The following is a 21,128-nucleotide window of genomic DNA, read 5'->3' as shown; positions in this document are numbered from 1 at the left end:
ATATGCTATTATTTTATATCAAAAGTATAAAATATCTGATTATATTATTAATATAAACCTTTTTTGGTTGATAATAATTGATAATTGTTCCAGTACAAAAAATATGAGTTGCATATTTCGTAACATGAATGATTTTATGATGGATGACTAAAGCTAGTGTCATTTTTTTTCGGTATGTCAAATGTATGTTTCCAATTCAGTATGTTCAATATGTGTGTATTGTCTTGTAAGTGCTGTGACATTTTTTATGTGCTTAATGATTTTTATTCTTTACATGAATTAATGAATAATTTTTTAGGTTATTCTATGGCACTTTTTCGAATAGAGTATCCAATGAAAGCGGTGCGATTTTAAACTTTAGTTTAAAATATATTTTTTTGAAGGATTCTGTCATCGGAACATGGATCCGGAGAATTTTTCATAGTAAGATTTTGAACTTTAAATTTTTTTAATTTATCTTTGTTTTTGGTTTGGCATTATTTTAGCTTTTCCCAATTTACAATCACTTCAGAGCATTTAGTGCGTCTGGCCACTGAAGCAACATGTCTAACGTTAATTCTATCTTGGAATACAATAACACCCTATAGACAGAGAATTTTCACAGTTCACCCGAATTTTTATATTCAGGTTCGAAGGAAGATGAAACTAGGTAGCCCGTTTCAGTTCCGATCATCTTCCTTGCTCATCGAATACATTAAATAAAAAGTAGAGAACTGATAATGTTTGTCAATGAGGGTAAGTGAAGAAAGTGTGACTACGGGAAGCTGGAATATGGCACGAATACGCTGGATCATGCTCGAATCCTGAACATATTAATAAGTCAGAACATCCTAGGTGAAGGTAATAAATACACTTAGCGATTACATGTCCACCCTTTTCGACTATTGCTACATTGACGTTACGATAATGACTGGCCACTGCAATATTAGATATCTAGCCTCAAGATCAACAAGAGACATAGGATAGGATATTTGAGAGGTGGGAGATAGGAACTCTAGTGGTAGAGATATACTCAAATCTGATCTTGGCAGAGGTATTTTTGGGCTGTAAATGATATCTGGTACCAAACATCATTGTTGTCGAATGCATATTACGAATGTGAGGTACTTAAACACCAAATCGCATAAAACCTATATATGGGAGATATAGCTATATCTGAACCGATATTCACCAAATTTGGTGTACTTGCTTCTAGACGGGATTCGGTTGGATGTACCAAAATTCAGAACTTTTGGACTGATATTGGCCAGTTGGAGCCCAATTATCCCGAAATCGGTTGAAGATACAAAGGGGAGCTATATCCAAATCTGAATCGATCTTGATACAATTTGTCAGAGGTATTTCTGGGCTGCATCTAATATCTGGCACCAAATATCATTGCTGTCGCATGCATATTACGAATGTGAGAGACTTAAACACCAAATCGGACGAAACATATATATGGCAGCTATAGCTATATCTGAACCGATTTTCTCCGAATTTGATGTACTTGCTTCTGGACTGAATTCGGTTGTATGTGGCAAAATTCAAGACTTTTGAACTTATATTGGTCATTGGTGCACAATTAACCCGAATTCGGTTGATCTAATATATATGGAGCTATATCTAAATTAAATCCGATTCTCTCCAATTTTAGTAGGGTTTGTCCTTGGGCCAAACAAATATTGTTAGGAATATTTCATCATCGGATAATAAATGCGACCTTCATTTTGTTCACAAGAATACATGGACAGACGGACGGGCGGATTTACATGCATAAATCGACTGAGAAAGTGATTCTATGAAGATCCTCAAAAGTAACTATGGGTTTATCTCACTTCCTTCTCCATGTTATAAACAAATGCACAAAGACATAATACCACCTACTACTATGTGGTGTAGGGTATATACTACAAATTTATTCCGATCGAAATTTGTTCACAATGAAAAGCCTACCTCTAGGTATAGGAATCTCAGGCATTACTCATAGGTGTTCAGCTTTGTTCCAAAAACCTGAGGGAGAAAACATTTTAAATATTAAAAAAAAAAGATTTTTCATTCCACATTTTCATAGAGAAAAAATTCAAACCCAGAATGGCAGTCTGACAGAGCAGTACTGGTGGCGCCCTCTTGATGGCGGTTAGAACTTTACGATCGTCGAAAATTCTCTTTGAGGTTGTCACTTGAACTAATCATCAAAAGTATTATTATTTCCAATGACAGACGTGTAGTTTTCCAATTAAAGTTCAGCCTTCGTTCAAAAATCCAATTTAGATGGTTTTGTTCAAATCGTACGAATTAAATGATGTATTGTGTATGTATGTTTGTATCTTGTAACTAATTTTTGGTTATTTATTTGGTTTTCGAAATAGGGTTTTGATATTTTCTTTAAAGTGAAAGTTGTAATACAAAAAAATGTAAATAGCAAATTAAATTCCATTAAAATGCCCAAATATTAATTGTGTATTGAATAATGTGTATCAAAAACTATGCTAATATGAATGATATTGATGTGTAAAAAAATATCTTCTTACTTATATAAATGTATATGGTTTATGGCCATAAATTACTTAAAATAATCCGAAACACTGATAGCAATACAAGAAAAAATGAAATAAATTAGAAAAAAATACGGTATTCGAGAAATCCATTTATGAGCACAGACATGTAAGTGGGATGAGGAAAAAGAAGAAGAAGAACAAGAAATTGTGTTATGATATAAGCTATATATATAGAGGTGTATGTATAGCTACTTGGGGGGTAAAAAGCATGTGTAAATAGACATCAATAAATATATCTAAAAAATAATACTTTGAAGTTAATTATAAGAAAGAATAAACGAAAAATTCGATAATTCAAAAGAGCATGGTACTTGGGAAATTACCATTTCAAGGGAGTTCCACGATTGCTGGCTGCATTTGCCCTGAAATTTATCAACAAATTAAAATTTATTCCAATTTTTTTATTTGCAAAAACTCACTTAACAACACCCTGCGCCTGCGTGGGTGTCAATGTAATCAACGGTGTCAAGCGCTCCACAAAACGTTCATTATTACGCTCCAATTCTCGCTGATAATCTTTTTGATCGGATAAAATCAGATTACGATTTTTCTTGAGAGCATCGGCACATCGTTTGGAGAATTCCCGGAAACAAAGACGTAATTTGTTTTGATGTTTGGTGGGTATGGTAACACCATCGGAGAGATTCGAAAGAAACACTGCAGCCATTTCCATGGGTCCCTGATTTACTGTCGTTCCTATGCAACCCTGTAAGACCATTTGTAATATTTTCGGATCAGCCGGTTCTTGATTAGTGGCAGCAGCCAATTCCACAGTTTTCTTTTGTATATCCTCAATGGCCACTTCAATGGGTTCCAACACAATTTGTTGCCGATTGATAACCTGTATGCGTGTCTTGACATAGGGGAAATGATTGGCTGTTGTCAGGATGGTCTTCCGTTTGCACTGTTCATGTAGCTCACCATGAGCCTTGCCGTTTTTGGTGAAAGGTGTGGCAAAAATAAAACGTTCTGGAAAATAAAACAAACAGGGTTACAAATAAATCGAAAATTTTCCCACTCCTCCTTCATACTTATATTGAAATTCCTATCAAAGTAGGTTTCCCGGTGCCTCAATTCATAATTTTCAAAATAGGGTTCCACATAGGTGATTTGTATGTAGGCCTTCTCCGGATCCAGGCTATTCACATCCACAATATTTGAGTCTTTAATTATGTGCACAGAATCGGGACCGAAACGTTCGGCATAGAAATTCTAAAATAAATAAAAACATTGAAAACAGTTCTATAAATTTCCAGTATATAACTCACCTGTAGACGACTGAATATTTCCGGCAACTTGGTTAGGGTTGGTTCCTTGTATATAAATTCTTGTTGATCCAAATCACCAAACTTGGCTCCATAGAAACCCACACGGAAATAGGTGCCAAACACCCGTTTCCCCTGCAACTGGGCAATACGATTGTAGGCCAGCTGTAATATGCCATGGATTTTACTTAACTTCTGAAAATCTCGATTTGCCTCACAAATGGGTATGAGGATTTTGTAGACCTCATTCATGGCCTCATACATGCCGGAGCTATAAACAGAAATAGCAATTATATATTTCAAACCAAATGCCATATTCTAAGACTTACATTTGAAAAGAATTGGCCGCCTCTTCGAGGAGAACTTTTAGCCCCGACTCCGTAAAATGATTACCCAAACAAATACCATCCTCGCCGGGACTGAGGACATCATCTGAGACGGCAGACTCGAGCAGGGAGTTTGGTGTAACCTTTTGGAAACTTACCGCACCCACCGGCAAATGGGTCTGCGACTCCAACATGCTGAGATATTCTGCCACCAATGCAGCCGAATGTACAAAACACATGGCTGCCTCGGTATGATTTGCACGCTCACGATGCTTTTTGGCCATATTTTCCAGCCAGGTTAAACGTAAATCGGGATTATTTTGATAACCCTTGGCAATGCGATGCATAAGGTCCAATAACATTTCCGGATCTTCTTGATATTCTTTCATTTTCACAGTGTCCGAAAGGATCATGTGTAGATTGAACAACAAGTCCTGTACTTGTTCTGGGAATGAGGTTTCCTGTAAATCAGTATCGGATTCAGCGTAGACCAATATGGTTTTCAAGGCTCGTCTCAGGGATTGTTCGCTAAATGATGAACTCGTACCAACCAGGGAGGACAAAGACATGGTCACCTGCATTTTGACACGGGCAAAGTTCTACAAAAAGGGGCATGATGTTTATACAAATTTTCTTTTTTAAAAATCTCCAAATATACTTACATTGCCAATTTCGAAATTCTGTCTCATCAAGAGGTACAAAGAGGCGGCTGCCTGGGACCTTATGCCCGGTAGATTTGAACCACAGTGCTTAAGCAATAGCAGACAAAGGTCAGCACAGATATCAGTCTCCTCATCAAACAATAGATTGGGAAATTTGAAAATCAAAGACCTCTGCGAGGAGAAGAGATTTTTCAATGCCAAAGTACTTTGATTGCGTGACAGGGCATGCAGCAACACTTTCAACACTGTGCCCAACAAATTGTGATGCATTTCCGAATGTGTGGCCACTTGTACGATAATCTCCAGACAATCCAAAATAACCAATGTAATTTCGGTGGCCAAAGAACCCTCAATAAATTGACTTAATTCCATTTCCGGATCAGCTTTGACGGCGGTATCATAAAACTGTGTCCTATATGGCATTTGATCCTTTTTCCAACGGAATTTTTCGGTGGAGTTGCGATCTTTACGACGTTGTATCAAATCATAACGCGCAGAATTTGTGCCGCGTATACATTCCTCCAATTTATCCTTTAAATCTGTGGTCTTGCGAAAACTTTGGGTATTCCGTTTGAGGACAGGCAAACGTTTTTGTCCCTTATATTCGAAACAGGGCAAACAAGCATTCAAGACCTGCAACATCTGATGGACACGATGCGGAGACAGGCCTAAGGTCCATCGATACAATGTGGTCTTCTCCAAGTTCTTTAAAACCCACACAAAACAAACGAGCAGATGGCGAGTATTTTCACTGCTCAAAGGTGATTTATTTTTCACCTGATCGGTAAAGGCATATGAACGGGAGCCTGAAATTGCATATGCCACCTCAGGACTTATGGTCGTGGTGGAAATCATGGTATTCGGTCCCTGATAGTCTTCCAGGAGGCCCATATTGTGTAGACGATCATTGGAATCGGTCAAATATTGATGTAACTGGGGTATGGCATCCATTATAATACCCAAAAGAGGTAGATACAAAGCTGCCACACGGGCTCTGGCTTCGGCATCTGTATAACGGGGATCCAAATCGTGGGAAGTCATTAAGTTTTTAATGCAACGTATGGCCTTGCCGTGAAGTTGAGGATTCCTAAACGAAGATACCAATCAATAAATAAAAATACAAATCTCAAAACTCGCATCACTTACGGTACTTCCAAAACCGTGGCCAAATCGCTCAAAACCAAGCCAACCAAAAAGTGTTGCTGCCTGAAATCAATGCTTAGATCCGCATGCAAGGCAGCCCTCTCTATGGAACCCTAAAAGAGATTCAACAAAATCATAGTTAGATCTTTCAAAACTAATATTCGAGACCCTAGAAACACTTACATATGAGGTTCCACTGTTATTTGAGGTTGTGCTGGGTGTGGGGCTACAGGGCGCCGATTTCGTTGTGTAGGGAGTACCAAAGGGCAAATTCAATGCCACATAATGCTCATGACTACAAACAATGCGCAAGAAATCAATTTTATAATTCATCAAATCCGGTATGGAGGCATTTTTCGAAATCAACACCTTGTAATAGGTCTTGATTAGGCCGAAGACAAAACCACGATCCATGACACTAAACAGATCGAATATAAAGAAACTCAAACTGGCATTCAAACTCTGGGCCAGCTTTGGTTCATTGCTGTGATAACCCACAACCTTGGTGGTCACCAAATGGACCAGAGTGGAAATATCATCGGTATATTGATGGGGAAAACGCTGCTTGCGTGGGGAGTGAAGTGTCAATGTCACCGCCAAATGTTCAATCATGGATTTGCAAATTAACTCAAACAAAAACCATGAATTACTCATGGCCAGATCGGCGGCCCGGCCACTTGCCACAACCCAGTGCAGGGCTAACTCCTCGTGCAACAACCTCACTTGGCCATCTCTGCCGGCCACAAATGTTGGTGACATTTCCATTGCCAATTCTTTGCGATCCAGACTCCGGCCAGCCACCACATTGTCATAGATGCTATAGGTATCCGACGAGGAACTAGACGAATGCATTTCCTCGGCATTGCTACGGCTACAGGTTATACGTCTTTTACCACTAAACGGATGTGGTATCTTACTTTGGAACTGAACATAAGTCGAAAGCAGGGACTGACGTCCATGTTGATCAATCACCAAATCATCGTTGAGTATGGACAAGTTGGCCGAAACCAAACACAGAACTTCAAACACTGTCGAACCCAAGGACAATGTTTGGCCACCGATTTTATAAGTGGTAACCAATAGTTCGATTAACTTATCCAAAACTAAATGCAAATTCTTAACCAACGGCTCCCGTTCGGCATTTGCAATTTCCAAAAGGCATTTCTTCATTTCACTTTCCATGTTGCCCTCACCAATTCGTGGAGGTATTTTGCGCGAATCCAAGTACTCACACATCAAAAAGAAACGATCCAAATTGGGGTCTAGGGTATGCAGCGATGTCACAGCCTCCACAGATATGGTGAAAACGGGGCGATGATTGTCCAACCATTTGGTACCCGGCAAATGGACATTGGGCGGTATAAAGGAGTAATTTTCCGGTGGTGGTTCTACCATAACGGGTAATTGGAATTCTCCCACCTTCAACTTGCCATCTTCCATCAAAGGCAACCAAGTATAGCCCACAGGAGTTTCCACAGATGGCTGGACATCTTGAGGCTTTTTCTGACACGAAACATGATAGATGGTGAAAAGCAAATGGTGATTTTGTTTCAAATGGGCCGGTAAGGCGATCTTTATCTCATCATAAAATCCCGGACACTTATTGTGATAGTTCACTGCCGTAAATGCCTCATTGGAATATTCAGGACACGAAGATTTGCCAAATATTGCACAGAGAGAATCATTTTGTGTTTCGCCTGCCATCAATTGGACACGTACCGCTATGTTACGGGCTGATCCTGCTCTTGAGGAGAAATTCAGTTCCTTGGGTGAAACAAACAAGAGATTACGATAGGTATAATGTGGATTATAAATTGGCATGGTAGGAAACTCCAAAATCTCTTTTATGGGCCTTGTTTTATCCGGTGGATAGGGATCGAGTTTGGCCAGTTCTGGTGTCAGCGCGTTTTTGACATCATCAGGGCAAGGTGAAATTTCCAGTTTTATAGAACCTGGAATACATTTGTATTTCTTCATTGCCGAACTGGGCCTTTTGAGTTCCATTAGAAATTTATATAAATCTTCATCTTTCATTTTATCAGCCTCTTGTTTGAAAAAGCTGGATATTGTTAGGGTCACCGGTCTAAAGGACTCCACAACATTGGCAAAATCATCCGGAGACCATGATCTACGTTTCTCTTTACGCTCTAGCGATCCTCGCCGCGTTAGGGTACCACTCATGTCGTTGGCTTTGCGTCGCAATTGATCAAAACTGCTGGTCGATGATTTGCGATCTAAACTATTCGAACTGGCGGCTGAACCCAAGGATCCTCCTGACTCCCTTTCCTGGCCATCTTTACCGTCTTTGCCCTCAAAAGTATCACCATGGAATATATTAGTCAAATATATGCCTGTCCAAGCAAAGGGCATGCGATACTTTCCCAATCTCTCACAGTAATCGGAGGCATTGATTTTGGCCTTTTCACGACACTTATCTTTGTCATCCTTAATATAAGGTTCCACAGAGTCTTTAATGTCACCCTGTAAAACCTTCTCCAGACGTATGACCAAAAACAAATCATTGCTGGGATAGCTTATATCAAAGATGGCCGATCTACTTTGGGTACTTTCATCGGCCGTGCGTACATGGGTGTTCAGCATTCTTCGTAACGTATCGGAATTCATGTCGAAGTAAAAGTTCTCGGAGACTTTTTTCTTTTCCTTGGCATCATAAATTGCCATGGAGGCGAAGATAGGCTCCACTTCCAATTCTAAGCGCAGTTGGAGACATTTAACAAAAATTCGATGGCCCATATGTTCCATGGGAAATTCGGCAGCCAATCTACGTTCTATGACATCTTCGGGGTCTGCTTCGGGATATAAGGAGAATAGAGCTTCCTGTCTATCTACCAATCGTTTCATTTCATTCGTTTGATCAACATGTTCGGGTGGAACATCATCGAGTAAATTCGGTATCAGAGGATCATTTACTGATCGTCTCAAATCAAAACTTGCCCAAGAGCCTCGTGGTGTGAGTGTATCAGTACAAGAGCTAACTGATGATAAGCTGGCTATAGATTGTCTAGAGCTGGGTGTGCAGCTAGTACTCTGGTCAGTCAAAGAGGATTCATCGAATGAGGCAAATTCTTTATCGATTTCAAATTCTTGCTGATAGGCGGAGGGACTAATGGTGCCGCGATCAATGCGCTCACGGGCACAACAAGAACTGGAGTAATGACGCTGGGAATATTCCACCACTTTCCAGGGACGGGTATAGCAATTGACACACTCCTGGATGTGTTGCGGTAATTCAGCTCTAAAATTGAAATATTTTTCATAGGGAAAAGAGCACTCACATGTTCTATTAATAACACTTACATATTTTCTTTTGGCACTACATGATCAATGGTTCGTATTTTACGTGGTATGGTCTTGACCATAACATCACCCGGAGGAAAATCCAAAATATTCTTCAAAGGATCCCGATTGATGGTGTTCATGTGGGAATTAAGAAATTCCTCATAATCCAACGGTTCCACGGGCTCGGTCAATGAAAGCTAAAGAAAGGAAGCCAAACAAAATGGTGACACACCTAAATATCAAGGAATACATGAATATCTTCCTAAGCAGGAACTTACCGTGGAAGAGCACATAATGGAATCCGTAGTCTTGGTTTGCATATGACAACTGACCACATTTTTGCGAACATCGGATGCATGGGTCCTGTAAATAAAAGAGCATTTTGGATTAATAATTAAATTTTCTGTCTCGACGACCTCGCCCTTTTTTCATGACTTGGTTTTGCTATTTATGGAATCGTCCATACCTAGACAGTTTCTGGGCAAATGAACGTTGACTTCCAGACATGTTGTTATTGTTGTAGATTTTCGTACAAAATGCAATTTTAATTCGTTAATCAAAACATATTTTTCTCGGGAAAAAATCTGTTTGTTTATTATTTTCGGTCTTTCCTCCTGTCTGTATGTATTTGATTTGACAACTAGAGATGATGAACACACGATATTCAATGTTTACAAATGCTTGATTTGTGTTTGTTAGCCGAAATCGGTGTGCTCGCATTCAGTTATCGAAAATTGATGGAAATCATATGGTGAAGTTAAGCACAAGGGCGACATCTTGAAGTCATGGAAAAGTATTATTTTAACTGGCGTTTACACAAGACAATAGCAACTCTAATTTACTAGTAGATTTAGTAGGAACCATGGTAGAAGAATACAGGTAGTCGCATCGACACAGCTGCTGGGACAGTGAACTGTCAAAACAATTTTGGAATTAAACATTTTTAATGAAAATTAATTGAAATTTGTAAAACCTTTTGATAAATGTATACGATAATAACCTCCGTATAAGAAAGCATATTTACTACTTATTTTTTGTCAAAAATTTTGACATATCACTGTTCCTAAGGGTTGATGCATCACCTTTAATCTTCTACCACGATAGGAATATAAGAAAGGTTGAAGGACGCTTGGTTACCTGTGTGACCTCCATTATGTTTATTCTGAACAAGAAATATTGAAAATCTGATGCATTTAAAGGAATAAAATATAGATATACAGAAAGCGAAAATGCGGTAATAACTGTATAAATGTTCATGCGGGAGAAGAGTTTAAATAAAGGCAATTAGTGGTATTTTTTCGTACCATTAAGAAAAATTCGGTTACCGAGTAAAGATTGTTATTTCAAGCTCTGGAGCAGAGTAAATAGTGGGAAAAGTTACCCTACATGTTGCAAAACAAGACAACGATTTTTTACGTACTGCTATATCTGAATATGTCTCTCAACCAGAAATCTAAGATGAATATTTGATTTATCGAAATTTATGATTTCGCCTGAAATTAGATAGAAATGTTCGATTTCTTTCAAATTTTGCACATACCAATATTTTTATCTGTATTAGATGAGATATAAAAATGGAACACTTCGGTCCGCCATATCTGTTAACTCACGCATATTTTCAGATTTTCCAAAACATTTCACATATCTCACATATAGTACAGGAAGTAGTCGATACCGTCCAAATCTGGCACGTTATAATATTTCTATCAGTCTAAGGTCAGTAACGAATTGGACAATATTGCGTAGCTGCTTCGGAACCTTCCTCATAAAGGATTGACAGTTTGAATAATCATAATTCAAGGCTGGGGGTATACATCTGTCGGCAAACCCGAACGATACAATTTTACTTGTTTTTTTTTTTTGTAATAATTCACAAAATTTTAATTATTTTTAAATTCACCAAACCAATTATAAATACAGTTTTAGCAAATCATTTTTTCTCGAAAATCACTTTTTGGTAGCCTGCACGGACTATATGCCTGTAAATCTAATTTGATAAATTGACGGATGTCCAACAAATCTAATAGTGTGTACCCCGTTTAATATATTAAACAAATTGTTTTCATTTTACATTTGAAGTTTGCTTGGGAACGCTTGGGAACATTGATATGTCAACATTTTTTAAACTTTTTTCCAAAAATAAATATATTTATATAGGCTTTTGTTTATATGACACCAATCGGAGGTTGTTATGATATGCAATTTTCAAAAAATTTTACAAATTTTAATAATTTTTCATTAAAAATTGTCAATATCAAAATTGGTTTGACAGTTCATTGTTCAAGCAACTGTGTCGATGCAACTACCTGCATTCTTCTTCCATGGCATTTGTTGTTTATCTATGCAAAAACTAAAATCAGCTGATTGTCATTAACATCCCTTGTTTCGGAGTTGTTTCAGAGTTACTTAAATTTAGTAAACACATTTTTTACGATAAAACAGCGTTATTATTGCTTTGTTCCAGAACCTGCAGGAATACAAAAATGTTGTTACAAAAACTTTTCGTGATATCGAAAAACTACAAAAGTAGTAAATGTCTTTAGATTCTGGAACAGAGCATATGTGTTTAAAGGTTGGCACGTTTAAACTATAGATCATCGCAAAACCTTGAAACAAGGCGCCTATCAACTTGATTCGAAAACTACTACTTCAATTCCACTACTTAGCACAAATTAATTCAAGAGTTATATTTAATTCGAAACATCTGCACTTATGTATGAAAAAAAAAATTGAAATTGTTTTCATTTTTTTTTCAGAAATGCCGATCTATGTTGTGTTGCCTCTTCTATTGAACTCATTCGCAATTTGATGCTTCAATTCAAAAACACATTTCAAAAGATGCCTTTCACATGAAATGAGATCAATTGAATATGACTTTGGATTTGTGGCCTATAACAGCATACACTTGTACATACATATGTATGTATAGATCTGTACAAAGTCATCAACTCGTAACATCAATGAAGAACAAACAGACAAAAAAATAAAACAAAATTGTGATCTCAATAAATTCACCCACGAGTCACGTTTATTTGTCTCCCCCTCTCGAGCCACCACCGCCACCACAACCGCCTTCAGAGTTTTGTACAAGTGTCGGCAAAAATGTGGGCTTGTGTGAAAAAAAACGAATGAATTTTGAATTGTATGATTCAAAAAATAATAAAGCTTCAATACCAATTGCTATAAATATTCATTATGACAATGTGTCAAAATAATTATTAATTTTTTAAAGCAAGTATAATTTTGTTTGTTTACAAAAAAAAAGAAAAAAATGAAAACACCTGCAAATCTGAAGTTGTTGCATGTTGACTTCCAGTCACACTACACTGTAGAAGAATAAAGGTAGTCGCATCGTCATAGCTGCCGGGACAATGAAATGTCAAATCAATTTTGAATTTGAAAATTTTGAATGAAAAATTATTCAAATTTGTAAAAATTGTTGAAAAACCTCTGATTAGTGTCGCTTAAGAAAACTTATAACATTCGACTTATTTTTGGGAAAACATTTTAAGATTTTTGACATAAAATGTTCCCATGCATTGATGCATGTACCTGTATTCTTCTAAAATACCATGGTAGAAGAATATAGGTAGACGCATCTACACAGCTGCTGGGACAATGAACTGTAAAACCAATTTTGGAATTGAAAATGTTGAATGAAAAATTATTTAAATTTATAAACATTGTTGAAAAACACGAATTATAATAACCTCCGAATGACGTCGTATAAGAAAAAATATAAAAATCTACTTATTTTTGAAAAAAGTCCCAAGCGTTGATGCATCTACCTGTATTTTTCTACCATGTACCATACATTGATGTCTATGTTACATAGTGTTTACACAAGATACATTTCTTGAATCAGAGTTGTATTTTACTGACCTAAGACGGATATAAATCTTATAACGTGCCAGATTTGGACTATATCGACACCTTCCAATACTTCATATAAGATATGTGCAAATTTTTGGAAAATGTGGAAATATGCGTGAGGTAACAAATATAGCGGTCCGAAGTATTACATTTTCATACTTCATCTAATACAGATAAAAATAATCATATGGGAAATATTTCAAGAAAATCAAACATTAATATCCAATTTGATACGAAATCATAAATTCCATATTCATTTTAAGTTTCCTGTTAAGAGAAATTTTTAGATATAGGAAGTTGTAAAGAAGAGCTGATTTGTTTCGCAAGTTATGACACATAAAATATTGAAAATCGTAACCCTTTTAGAAGGGGTTCGCCGATATACGGGGTGAGATGAAAAAGCTGCAATCAACTTCAGGCTTTCTAAGCCACTCGTCCGACAGCTGTTAAAATTATTTCAGTGTGAGCTCATTATATTGTTTACAAGCGTACAAAAGCATTTTGGGGAGAATTTTCCAGAAAAAAAGTTATTCGTGATGGAATTCAAGGGTGATAGAGTGATTTCTTTATATTTGACTGGAAAACCACAAGTGGCAATCGTTAGAGCATTCCAGCATTTAAATGTGAAAAAATATTTTATGTCTCGTAACATCGCACGTTTCCGTGATACTGGTAGTGTAGCCCGACGTCAAGGAAGTGGAGGGAAGATACAAAACAACATCAGCAGAAATGGCTCGAAAAGTAAAGAATCGATTTTATCGACACCCCCGCCACAGTGGCCGAAAAATGGCTCGTGAGGTAAACATATCGCAATATTCCATTCAGCAAATATTGAAAAACGAGCTCGGGGTAAAGCCATTGAAATTGCAAAAAGTGCAAGAACTTACATCGCAATAGAAAGAAAATAGACTCAAAAGAGCTGAAGAGTTGCCTGGCTTGGCCGAAAGGGATGAACTGCCGAATTTGGTTTTCTCCGATGAAAAAACATTCGTTGTCCAGCAGTTTGTAAACAAACAAAATATCGGGTTTTCTTGCCAAAGAGGTCATCTGAAAATGTGCATCTTTGGTTGGCCACCAAAACTCAAACGCCGGTGATGGTGTGGCCCGCTATAACAGCCGATAGTCGCTCTCCGCTCGTATTAACCGACCGTGGCATCAGAATAAATGCCGAATATTATCGCGAAAATATTCTGGAGGGTGTATTAAAGCTTTGAACACGCAAACATTTTTGCCGCAGACTTTGGATATTCCAGCAGGACTCAGCACCATCGCACTCAGCACGCGCCAACCAAGAATGTTTACAAAATGAGGTTCCTCGCTTCATTTCCAGCGTACATTGGCCACCAAAATCTCCGGAATATTGAGATGTACCAAGTCTGATGGATATCCCAAATTTTAACCCTTTGTGGGGATGGTACCTGAAGGAGTGGACCAATATATTCCATCTTCACACCGGACCCTGGGTTAATAAAAATATTATGATGTGTGTAATTCGGAGACAATCGGACATTTACATCACATTTTATTAGAGTTATAATTATTCAAAATTTTGACCCTTTGTGGGGGAGGTACTTGATGGAGTGGACCGATATTGTCCATTTTTGCACCTGACATGGCGCTGATCCAAATACTGGGTTTTGCACAGTTGGAGCAAAATCGGATTATCCTTTCTCCTACTGTGTTGTAAATTATTTTCTTTGAAAATTTCGACCTTTTGTGGGGGAGGTACCAGAAGGAGTGAAACGATATTGCCCATCTCCGAACTCGATCTAAGTTTGACAATAATATTACGATGTTTCAAATTTGGATTACATCGGATACTCCCTTCGAGATTATTTATAAGGGATTATTAGAAAATAAACAAAAACATAAAATCCTCTTTGATGATCTGGCAATTGTCGGATCGCCCACGTTTTAAAAAACAAATTTTGGTTTTTTGACAACTAATACATTAACTATTCCGGAAATTTGCAAGAATGACAAAAATGTTAATGAGAAAACCGATTTTCCTTCATGATATCCGAAAAAATGCAAAATTGAAAGATTCTTGCAGGTTCTGGAACAGAACATGTGCTATCACACCAAAAATTGCCTTGAAATACAACTCTGATTTTCTAACACATACAATTGAAATTCCTCTCGGACGTTTTAAAGGTGAGAATACATAAAACGCTTCTTTGACTGGCTTAAGTCATCGGCTGGATTCTTCGTAGAGGAAAAAATGAATTTTAGGTTGACCTCGTTCGATTTTTGTCCTAACCTCCTATGGTATTTTCCAATGAAACCAGGCAAAAAAGCGTTTTATGTATTCTCACCTTTAGAGTCTCTCATTTGCACATTATGAGCTAAGCATGCTCTGGGGCGAAAAAACTCACGAAACCCTCCCATCGTATATACGCCCATGGCTTTTATGAACATCTTAACATATTTCTTCTGTCGACATATTTCCACATTTTTAATTTACGCGTGGGGCAATCCAGAATTAAAAAAAAAGAATCTTGTTTCAAAGTGAAAGCCAAATACATTTGCCTAGCACCACCAATCTCTCGAGAAATTAACTGTCAATTTATGCAAATGATTTCTAATTCGTTTTATTTTTGCCAAATCATTTTCAATGAAATCCAGTTTAGAAGATTCTTCCAGTAATGCCCATATTTTATGGCCGCTTCGGGCGCAGACAGACTGGCACAGAATTGCAGCACACCCGAAACACGATTAATATCGTTTTAGATAATAAAGAAGCGGTTATTTAATTTTTAGATTATATAATACACATTCAAAACGTCTGGATATACAATTTATGAATGCGAGAAGATTCTGCATAGGATTTGGTTTTTACAGAAACATTTTATACTCAATGAAGGCGTAATGCTCTGTTTAGAGTAAATTCCAATTATAACGTTCCATCCATGGTAGAAGAATACAGGTAGTCACATCGACGCAGCTGCTGGAACAATGAACTGTCAAACCAATTTTGAAATTGAAATTTTTGAATGAAAAATTATTCAAATTTGTAAAAAGTTTTGAAAAACGCATATTTTAATAATCTCCGATTGACGTCACATAAGAAAATATATAAAAATCTACTTATATTAAAATTTTTGACACATCAAAGTTCCTTAGTATTGATGCATCTACCTGTATTCTTCTACCATGGATCTACAATTTAGAACGAATTTGGAAATTTAAAAAAATGCTGTTAAAATCGTCAAAATACAGATGCTGTTAAAACCTTAAAAATATCGAATATAGCGGTTGTATTGGGGTATATACGAAGACGTGGAGCTGCATAGGCAACTTTTGTTATGATCCATTACAATATTCAAATACGAAACTTGAGAAAAAATCGGTGAACAATGTAGCTAAAATCATCAAAATACCGAATATAGGGAGATATTGTTATATCGGGCCTATACCAAGACCTGGCCCTGCATAGACAATTTTCTGATACAGACTTTAGTATCTTTTAGGAAATTCAAATACGAAATTTGAAACAACTCCGGTGAATAATGTCACTAAAATCATCAAAATCCCGAATGTTGGGTGGTACCATTATATGGAGGCTATACGATATCGTGGACCCCTATAGATATTTCTCTTTCAGTGCATAAGGAAGTGCTTAGAAAGAACTTCTAGTATGGATTTTTACACAATTCCACGGAAAAATGTAGCTAAAATCATCAAAATACCGAATATAGGTAGGTACTATTTTATGGGAAATATACGATATCGTGGACCTAAAATGCAAAATTTTAGCTCCTATCTTTATTCGTTTTAACTCTAGCGCGATCACGACAGACGGACGAACGGATATGGCTAAATTGTCTTAGAAGTTTACGCTTTTCAAGAATATCTAGGCTTTGTTGTGTCTAAAATTTTTATTTCGATGAGTTACAAATGGAATGACGAACTCCATACTATGTATGGTGGAGGGTATAAAAATGTAAGGTAGAGATACCAGCTGATTACAAGTTTTTTTTAAGTGTGCCCGACTTTTGCCAATTTTGAGTATGTACAGGATGAGATGAAAAAACTGCAATCAACTTCAGACTACTGTCATTTCTAAGACACTCGTCCGACAGCTGTTAAAATTATTCCAGTGACAGCTCATTATATTGTTTATAAGCGTACAAAAAGAGTTTTGGTGAGAATTTTCCAGAAAAAAGTTATTCGTGATGGAATTTAAGCGTGATAGTGTGATTTCCTTATATTTGGCTGGAAAACCACAAGTGGCTATCGTTAGGGCACTCCAGCATTTATATGTGAATAAATCTATTGTGTCTCGTGCCGTCGCTCGTTATCGTGATCCTGGTAGCGTAGCCTGACGTCAAGGAAGTGGACGGAAGAAAACAGCAACGTCAGCAGAAATGGTTCGAAAAGTAAAGAAGCGACTTGATCGAAAAACGCTTCGCAGTGGCCGAAAAATGCCTCGTGAGCTGAACATATCGCAATATTCCATTCGGCAAATATTGAAAAATGAGCTCGGGGTAAAGCCATTGAAATTCCAAAAAATGCAAGAACTTACACCGCAACAGAAATGAAATAGACTCAAAAGAGCTAAAGAGTTTCTTCGCTTTGGTTTTCTCCGATGAGAAAATATTCGTTGTCCAGCAGTTTGTAAACAAACAAAACGATCGTGTTCACTTGCCAAAGAGGTCAGCTGAAAATGTGCACCTTCGGTTGGTCAAGCGTCGGCAATGGTGATGGCTATTGGACTATTGTGTCTGGAGTATTTTGGAAAGCAATTTTATCTTACCCTGTACAATTTAACAATTGAATGTTGTAAAAATGAATAGTTTTGAAAAATGTTAAATACATAATTGTGCGAGATTTTCTTCTTAATTCAGCGAAGAAAAAGATTTATGACTCAAAAAAAAAATAAAATAAAATAAAAAACTACATTTCATTCATTCCTTTAATGTTGAAAGTGGCAATGTTTTGTATTCATAATATTTAATACATTCTTCTTAGATGTCTGTAAATTCCAATATTGACGTCATACAATAATGATTAAGTGTCACGCCTGTTCCAGCATTAAATAATCGTCCGATTTATTAACGTAATTACAAAGGCTATGAATTTATGTTTTGCATTTTTTACCCAGGAGTAATTATGTTCCGGACCAAAACATATTTAAGAGGAGGTAATGGCGCATAGATCGAGTGAGTTAACCTTATGTGTTAAGATACACCAGAACTGCAAGAATGTAAACAATTTTACTACGATAACCGATTTTTCTAAATGATATCGAAATAAATTGCAAAACTAGTAGATGGGAGAAACATATGGAACTGGAATACTGAAAATTAAAATTAACATCACTGACAAGTCTAAAGGATTGGGATATGGAATTCAATAAAACAAACGCTCTTGAAAAAGTCGGAAACAATCCAACAAAACGTTGAGCAGAACATGACATAAATTCATATATTTTCATTTAATTAACCTGATCATAGAAGCCCAATAAACCCATACTGAATAATCTCAACATTGGTCAACAAAAATACATTTCTGGAAGTTTTCGAAATTTGCACTTATGTGCACGAAAAGTACTAAATTTAAGATTGGGTGAAGAGATAGAGCTGGAACTCTGAAATTTAGAATAATGGTTTATATAAAACCTTGAAAGTCTGAAAATTAAATACGATTTATGAAGTTTTGATTAGTACTAACAAGTAAAAAAGCTGTAAGTTCGGTCGGGCCGAACTTTGAATACCCTCCACCAATGAAATCCGTTAAAAATTCTGTTAAAATCTGTATAGGTAACTTTTTGTCATAAGCCATTAAAAATTTATTACGAACTTCAAATACCAAAATTTTAAACAATTCCGGTGAATAATGTCGCTAAAATCAACATAGTACCCAATGTCGGGAGGTAACGTTATTTGGGGGCTATACAAAGACGTGGACCAGCACAGACAATTTTTTGTCATAGGCTGTAGTACAGTGGTTTCTATTTACCTGCATCAACATTAGCTGCGCATTGGCCTTTGCAGACCAAAAAACTTTTTTTATGCCATTTTTTCTGAATTGTATTTAAGTGCCCAATCGATAGCTGCACATTGGACATTCCTGCCTCGAAAAATTGGTAATTTTTTTTTTAATTTGGTTACAAAAGTTGTATTTATCTGCACAAGAAAATTTTTTTTTCTCAAAAAAGACACTAAAAACTACCACTTCGTTTTTGTATTCGCAAAAACAATAACAACACAAGAAAAGAGCATGCATTAAAAACATATTCTCGCTTTCTCTCCCACACTAAAAGATGGTTATGCTGGATAAAACACCACTGATGCTCAAATACATATGTTGTGAATTTGTCTCTCTGAGTTTGTCTATCCATTGCTTAACTACTTTTGATGAGCTAAAAGAGAACACTCTTTTGTTTGAAGTTTCGATGACGCTAATGGTGAGCATTGCTTGCCTAGACAATTCATGAGAAAACTTACTTTGTTGTTGTTGTTAAATAAAGTGGTGTTTTCTTGAAATTAGTTTCTGTTGTGCACGAATAGAAAATTAAAGATACCTGCACTTTTTGTGCACGTAAGTATAATTAAAGATACCTGCTACATTGTGCAGATAAATGCAATGAAGCTACCTGCATTTTGGGCATTGCTGCACAAGATGTCGTGCAATTTTTGATTGTGCAGGTAAGCAAAAAATACTGTATTCATTACGAGCTTCACATACTGAAATCCCAATACCGTATCGGACAGTGCCCTTATATGGGGGCTATACCAAAACGTGGACCTATACGGCCTATATTCAATACCAAAAGTCCTGCAGACCTACTTAATTTCGTTCGAAAGTAGAGTGATGTCCACAGACCGACAGACGGACGGACTAAATCGATATAGAAGCAAGCGATTGGTAGAAGAACTTTACCCAGAAAGAATTTAAAAACATGAACTGGCAAAATTTCTATCTCGACATCCAGAATCAATGTATATGTTTTATTTTTTTTTTTATATTTTTAGACAGGTACCTCCCCCACAAAGGTTAAACATTTTGAATATCCATGAAGCTAATAAAACGCGAAATTAACATCCGACTGCATTCAGATCAACACCGTATCTGTTATAAAGAAGGTAGAGATTGGACCATTCTTTCTGGTACCTTGCACACAAAGGGTCAATGTTTTTATTTTAAATCCGAAATAGGTACCAGGTTTTCTTCATGTTTCGCACATCCCATTATTTCTACTAACACAAGATCTGCTGTGAAAATGGAATATATCGGTCCACTCCATCAAGTACCTCCCCATAAATGGTCAACATTTTCAATAATTATTTAGCGAACTCTTATGAAAATTAATGTAGGAGTCCGATTTTCTTCAAATTACACACATCACAATATTTTTATACTCTCCACCATAGTATTGACCAATTCTATGTCGATTTTGCGATGTCCGTCTGTGGAAATCTCTCTAGCTTCCGAACGAAATGAAGTAGGTTTATAGAATTTTACTCAAATGTGTATTATGTCTGCAGGACTTTTGGTATTGAAAATGGGTGATGTAGGTCCACGGTTAGGTATAGCCTCCATCTAATGATACCTCACTTTTTTCGGTATTTTGTGATTTAAGCAGCATTATTCACCGGAAATGTTTTAAATTTGGTATTTGAAATTCGAAATGGATGCTACAGCGTATGCCAGGGGATTGTCTGTGCAGGACCACGTCTTCGTATAGCCCCCATATAATGGTACCTCCTTTTTTCGGTATTTTGGTGATTTAAAGCATTGGTGATCAAAATCATCAAAATACCGATATATATATATATATATATATATATATATATATATATATATATATATATATATATATATATATATATATATATATATATATATATATATATATATATATATATATATATATATATATAACGGTACCTCTCGATATTCGGTATTTTGATGATTTTATCTACATTATTCAGCGATTTTTTTTAGGTTTCGCATTTGAATATTGTAATGGCTTATGACAAAAGTTACCTATGCAGGTCCATGTCGTCGTATAGA

The 21,128-nt window shown here is 36.6% G+C and overlaps 1 protein-coding gene across 2 annotated transcripts; it reads right to left on the bottom strand.

Moving 5' to 3' along the window:
* Positions 1–458: 458 nt before the first annotated feature.
* On the bottom strand, positions 459–9,876 carry LOC101900198 (dedicator of cytokinesis protein 7). 2 transcript variants are annotated; one of them, XM_011293429.3, is made up of 12 exons: positions 9,703–9,876; positions 9,515–9,599; positions 9,255–9,433; positions 6,120–9,192; positions 5,940–6,049; positions 4,794–5,880; positions 4,135–4,730; positions 3,809–4,076; positions 3,572–3,752; positions 2,960–3,509; positions 2,864–2,902; positions 459–2,567 (listed from the first exon to the last, which is right to left on the bottom strand). In XM_011293429.3, exons 1-12 carry the CDS (start codon positions 9,741–9,743, stop codon positions 2,546–2,548), a joined length of 6,231 nt encoding a protein of 2,076 aa, XP_011291731.2. In that variant the 5' UTR covers positions 9,744–9,876; the 3' UTR covers positions 459–2,545. The 2 variants fall into 2 exon arrangements, with proteins under 2 accessions (XP_011291731.2, XP_005181695.2); XM_005181638.4 differs by having other exon boundaries at positions 459–2,902.
* Between the last annotated feature and the right edge of the window lie 11,252 nt (positions 9,877–21,128).

Source organism: Musca domestica, unplaced genomic scaffold (assembly GCF_030504385.1).
Source record: "Musca domestica strain aabys unplaced genomic scaffold, Musca_domestica.polishedcontigs.V.1.1 19, whole genome shotgun sequence".
Classification (NCBI taxonomy): Eukaryota; Metazoa; Arthropoda; class Insecta; order Diptera; family Muscidae; genus Musca; species Musca domestica.
Note: the sequence above shows the minus strand (reverse complement) of the source record. Positions and strands in the feature narration are given on the sequence as shown.